This window comes from Hipposideros armiger, unplaced genomic scaffold, assembly GCF_001890085.2.
Source record: "Hipposideros armiger isolate ML-2016 unplaced genomic scaffold, ASM189008v1 scaffold_1393, whole genome shotgun sequence".
NCBI lineage: Eukaryota > Metazoa > Chordata > Mammalia > Chiroptera > Hipposideridae > Hipposideros > Hipposideros armiger.
Genome location: NW_017732743.1, coordinates 224,307 through 230,650, shown reverse-complemented (window position 1 = coordinate 230,650; position 6,344 = coordinate 224,307). Strand labels below are relative to the sequence as shown.

At 38.1% G+C, this 6,344-nt stretch overlaps 1 protein-coding gene across 1 annotated transcript in view; it reads right to left on the bottom strand.

Moving 5' to 3' along the window:
- Positions 1-346: 346 nt before the first annotated feature.
- Positions 347-6,344, bottom strand: part of LOC109377406 (uncharacterized) — a 50,539-nt gene continuing 44,541 nt past the window's right edge. The window contains 2 exon segments of the mRNA XM_019633734.1: positions 347-2,185; positions 2,187-4,014. Of these exon segments, the coding sequence (XP_019489279.1) occupies positions 1,978-2,185; positions 2,187-4,014 (2,036 nt within the window). The 3' untranslated portion in view covers positions 347-1,977.

Sequence of the window (6,344 nt, the reverse complement as noted above, 5' to 3'; positions counted from 1 at the left end):
TTTGAATTTTTAAAATTATGTTTGATGGTTGAAAGCAAAAATGACCTTACCTGATAAGATTCTCAATATATTGTGGAGATGTTGGGCATCATTCACTGTTAGGGAAATAGAAGACCATCATTATATACAACCACACACTTGATAGGACAGCTAGAATCAAATATGACAATGCCAAGTGCTGGAAAGGTCACAGAACAACTGGACATTCATACACTGCTGGTGGGAATGTAAATTGGTACAGCCATTCTGGAAAAGTTTGGCAGTTTCTTAGAAAATTAAACACAAACTTAGCATATGACTCATGGGTGTTTATCCCAGAGAAATGAAAACTCATGTTCACATAAAATTGGCTATACAAATGTTTATAGCATCTTTATTCATAACAATGAAACACTGGCAACAACCCAAACATCTATCAACAGTGAACAGACAAACAAACCATAGTACATCAATACAAAAAAATACTACTCAGTAACAAAAAGTAAAACTATTTACACTCTCAACAAATTGGATGGATCTTAAGGGAATTTGCTGAATAGGGAAAAATGCCTATCTCAAAGGTTACATACTGTATGATTCAATTTTAATAGTTTTCTTGAAATGACAAAATTAGAGTGATGGACTCCTCTCATTGGTCACCATGGGTGAGGGCTGGGGAGACAGTGAGGCTATACAGGGGTAGCAGGAAGACATGTCTTTGAGTTGGCACAACAACTCTACATCCTGACTGTGGTAGAATTTACAGAAATCTGTATATATGATAAAATGTCTTAGAACTCCACATGAAAAAACAAAACAAAAAACCTCTCACAAATGAAAGCACAAAAAACTAGTGAAATCCAAATAAGGTATATAGTTTACCTAACAGCACTGTACCAATGTCGTTTTATTGTTTTTTATGATGTATGATGGTTATGTAAGATAATCACTAAGAAGTTAAATAAAAGTACTCAGGAACTTTGCATATTTTGTAATTTCTTGTAAGTCTAAAATATTTCAAACCAAATTTTAGAAAAATCATATTTAAGGAATTTTTGTAAATTACTTAATGCTGTTTATAAACTTGGATAAATACAACCAAATATGGTGAATTACATTTATGAAGATATTCCTTTTACTTTTGAAGTACACAATAGACTGAAAAATATGAATTTAGAGCCTAAGAAATGCAAGAGCTAGTCATATAATGATACAGGGTGGGCTCAGAACACTCCTGCTTGTACATAATGTTACAATTTAATCAGTGTTAAGAATTTGCCTAACATTATGGAATCATTGAGAATATGGTTCAAGTATCCTGTCCCAGAATGGATGCCAGGTAAATAAGTTTAGACTTATGATAGAAAACTCAAGGGTACATTATTTTCATGAGGTTTCTCTCCATGAATTCTCTGATATTCTGCTAAAGTTACTCTACATTTAGTGTGTTCCTAACAGTTTTATTTCTGTGTGAATTCATGGGAAATGATGAATTCTGCCAATTGAAATTTTTTCTTCAGCATGAATATTGGGCAACTATTGAGATTTTATTTCTAGGCAATGGCTTTCCCACAATCATCCTATTGCTATTAAGTATGAGCTCACTGATGATCTCTTATCACTAATGAGATAGTCTTTAACTCCATAGAAGGCTTTCCTAATCTCTCCATTCATAAGATTTATCTTAGTACATACTTTTCAGACATATACCTAGAAATGTTTCCTTAAGACTTTTCTGCTTGAATATATCAGAATATTTCTCCTACATGTTAATTTTGACATACAAAGTGAGGTAATTGATCACTGAAGGCACTGGCACATTTTCTGCATTCATTAAATTTCATTCCTATGCAAATATAATTTCCCAAAGGTGAAAATCTAGCAACAGGCTACTCTACACTGAATATGTTCCAGTATGTCAGGAGCACACTGGTGTTTAACAAGTTCACCAAACTATCATGGTTTGTCCCCTGCTCGAGTTCACTTGAGGATAGATGCTCAAAACATATTTTCATTTGTCATGTGTATTAACAAGGCTTGACAAGTGAGAGAAACGTTACCACCAATTCTTGAATCCAGAGGGCCTCCCTCCTTTATGAGTTCTCTGATGTACAGTGGGTGCTGAATTCTCTCACACTAACTGCATACATATGGTTTGTCTCCTGTGTAAATCCCCTGATGCATCATGAGACCAATACTCCAATACTATATGAATAGGATTTTCCAGTCAGTACATATAAGTCTATCCTGTATGAAGTCTCTGATGTTTTACAAGGCATATTTTCTTCCTGAAGGTGTGACCATACTCATTGTGTTATTGGGGTTTGTTCCCATTATGAGTTTTCTGATGTAGAAGGAGATTTCTCTTTGAGGAGAAGGCTTTTCCACATTCACTGCATACAAAAGGTTTCTCTCCTGTATGAGTTCGCTGATGGACAATTAGACGGCTTTTCACAGCAAAGCCTTTTCCACATTCATTGCATGCATAAGGTTTCTCTCCAGTATGGGTTTGCTGGTGTAAAATGAGCTCAGTTTCTATAACGAAGCCTTTTCCACATTCACTGCATATATAGGATTTCTCTCCTGTGTGAACTTGCTGATGTACAATAAGATAACGTTTCATGGTGAAGCCTTTTCCACAATCATTGCATGTAAAGGGTTTCTCTCCAGTATGGGTTCGCTGATGTACTACAAGATTGCTCTTAAAGGCAAAACCTTTTCCGCATTTATTGCATACATAGGGTTTCTCTCCAGTATGAGTTCGCTGGTGTAACATCAGTCCACTATTCACAATGAAGCCCTTCCCACACTCACTACATCTGTAAGGTTTCTCTCCCGTATGAGTTCGCTTATGTACAACCAGCCGACTCTTCAAGGGGAAGCCTTTCCCACACTCACTGCAGGTGTAGGGTTTCTCTCCAGTATGTGTTCGCTGATGTATGATGAGCATGCTGTTCACGGTGAAGCCTTTCCCACAGTCACCACATACATAGGATTTCTCTACTGTATGATTTCTCTGGTGCACAATAAGGTTACTCTTCCTGGGAAAACCTTTTCCACATTCATTGCACACATAGGGTTTCTCTCCAGTGTGAGTTCGCTGATGTTCAATCAGACGGCTCTTCATAGTGAAACCTTTCCCACATTCATTGCATACATATGGTTTCTCTCCTGTATGATTTCGTTGGTGTATAAGGATGTAGTGCTTCGTGGTGAAGCCTTTCCCACACTCACTGCAGGTGTAGGGTTTCTCTCCTGTATGAGTTCGCTGATGTATTATTAGCATGCTCTTCCCAGTGAAGCCTTTCCCACATTCACTACAGACATAGCATTTCTCTCCAGTATGATTTCGCTGATGTACAATGAGATTACGCTTCCCGGGGAAACCTTTTCCACATTCACTGCATACATAGGGTTTCTCTCCAGTGTGAGTTCGCTCATGCTCAATGAGACGGCTCTTCATGGTGAAGACTTTGCCACAATCATTGCATATAAAGGATTTCTCTCTTTTATGAATTCTCTGATGTTCATTGAGCCTGGACTTTCTGGAGAATACTTTCGCACACAGATTGCATCCATAAGGTTTCTCTCCTGTGTGAACTCTCTCATGATCAGTGAGCTGAGATTTCTTAATAAAGGCTTTCCCACATTCATGGCACACATGAGCTTTCTTGACTTCATGAGTACTTTTATACTTAATGATCTGGGACTTACTGCTAATGGGTTTTGCACTTACAAGGACTTTAATTGCAGGATGAAAATCTTCATGCTTACCATGCAGAAATGATTTTCCATCTCCATTCAATTTAATAGGCTTCTTAATTTCATAGCTTTTGCTCTGGTTGACTGAACTTAAACTTGACTTCAGAGTTTTCATGTAGAACTCAAACATATCATGATTTTGCATGAAAGGAAAATGACTTTGGCTTTGAACATTATTTCCAAGTACATTGTGTTTGTGGCTTTGTTTCATACCTCTCAGCATTATTTGATTTTCCCAGTGACCCTGGAGATGATCATCAACTTTGCCAATTTCTAGGGAAGAAGAGAACAATTAATCTTTTTATAATCTTGTTTAGAAAGAAACTGTTTAAATAATTCCTTGGTGTTTAAAAAAAAAAAAGGCACTTCAGCAACAACCCTGTGATAATTCTGTAAAAGAAACATCATGTATAAATGTTCCTTATTTCTTACACATTGGTAAAAACACAATAATATAAACAAACCAAAATGAAACAGCAGTTAGTGTACCAATAAGGTTACATAATTGACAATTTATGTAGATTTGGCTGCTTTCTACATAAGAACGTGCAAAACATGCAGAGATGGAAAAATACAAGCAAGTCATTGTTAGCAGCAAATTACATGGTTTGGAGGAATATCATTCCATAGAACTTGGAAAGACCCAGATCACAGAGGTGGAAGAGACAACTAATCCAAAATAAAGAGAGTTCCATTTGTACACTCCAAAACTATGTATTGAATGGCTCCTGTGTACCAGGTACTATGCTGGTGTTTGGAATATTTAAATATGACTTACTTTCACTGATCTTAAATCTAGCTAGGGAAAACTGAATAAAGGAGAAAAAAAAGAAGGGAGTTGGAGATTGTTAAACGTGGATTGAGGAGCAATGGAGATGGTGGGAAGTGCAGGAAATCAGGATATATTTGCAAAAAGAAAAGACAAGGTATGATGGGGAGAGTGGTTAATTGAAGTGAGGAATCCAGGATTATTTTGCTAACCATCCAGATGACGTGAGCCACTGGGTAGGCAGAAGCATCTCAAATCAAGAAGAGGAATATTACTGAAATAAATATAGAACATGTAGGAAAAAAGTATCCATTGTGAAACATAAATTATGAGATGATTATTAGATATGTAGTACAGACATCAAGGTCAGCTTGGAAGTATACGTGTGGAAATAAGCAATATACACCTATTATTCAAGAAAAGAGCACTGGGCAATATGTTGGGAGGACACATAGAATGAAAGATGATGAAGGTAAAAACCAAGGTTTTAGACATGCTAACATTTAGAGTTTGGGGATTCTCTAAATGAAACCAAACTGTGACTACAGAGATCAGGGAAATATTCATACTGGGGTGTACAGAATAAACATGTTACCTAGCAAGTAAGAATGTAAGGTCTTCAGAATTTGAATTGAAGTGAGCTGAGACAGACTCTTGTATCATAATTCTGTTTCTAAATTTGCCTTTCTGAAGACCACCATCAAGCTAGCTTTCCAGAAACATCAATCATATTGAGAGGACAACTCATATAATCAACACTCCAGCCTTTTGTCTGGCTGTGTCATGTTGTCATATGTTCCATTCATAATAAAATAGGGCAACAATCATTGACAGGAAATTTTTGCAGCTGGCCAGTGTACCTCGCAGTCATCTTCAGAAGCTAATGTGCTGCATGGGATATGGCGACTGTCACCTTTTCCAATCACATTCTGCATTCAATACAGAAGTCATGTCCAAAATTTCCTCACTTCAACAACCCTGATATATTGTTCCCTCATTTGCCACCAGCAGCATCTACTTCAGTAATTCTACATTTATGTCTCAGTTGGCAACAGTTAGGTTGTACTGAAGAACCAACTTCCTCCTTTAAGACCTAGGTTGTGTCAGCTTTATCTTCAGTTTTTCTTAGAACATCTGGCTGTTCCTTATTATTGCTATACTACTGCAACCCAGGTAAAAGGTAAGACAACCTAGAGTTACAAAAATACAAAACCAACCAACCCTCCACCATGTTACCTCAATTACTCACATGAAATCCAATCAATCATCCTAGCAATAAAAGTGTACATCTCCATGAATGTTCCATCTATCCATGTTTCCACTCCACTACTTCCCTGCAAAGACTGTCTAATGGTGGCTTTCATTTGCCTGACTTCAGGACACTCTTTTCATAGTCAAGCCCATGGCCTCACACATGTCCTACTTCATGCCTTCATCTTCCTAATTCAAAATGTAGACAGATACTCATACACACGCTGTCATTCCCATTCTGACTACCAGCATAAGCTCTATTTCCTCTGTTTTTCTAAATTAGCCCCTTTATTGCTCATTTTTTAAAAAGATTTTTATTGGGGTATTGGGGGATGGGAACAGCGCTGGGGAATTGGGGGAAGAGGAACAGACAAGTTGCTGTCCTATTATTCTTCAGTCTAGCTGTGGAGGACGTTGCTTCACTGGCCCACGTCGGCACCATCATTGCGCTCTTCCCGGGCGAGGCAGATCAGTCGCCGGCTTCTGGATGGCCGCTCACGGCGGCTGCTGCTGGCCGCTCACGCTGGCTGCTGGCTACACACGGCAGCCCGTGGCAACCCACTGCAGCAGGGGCTGTAGCCTA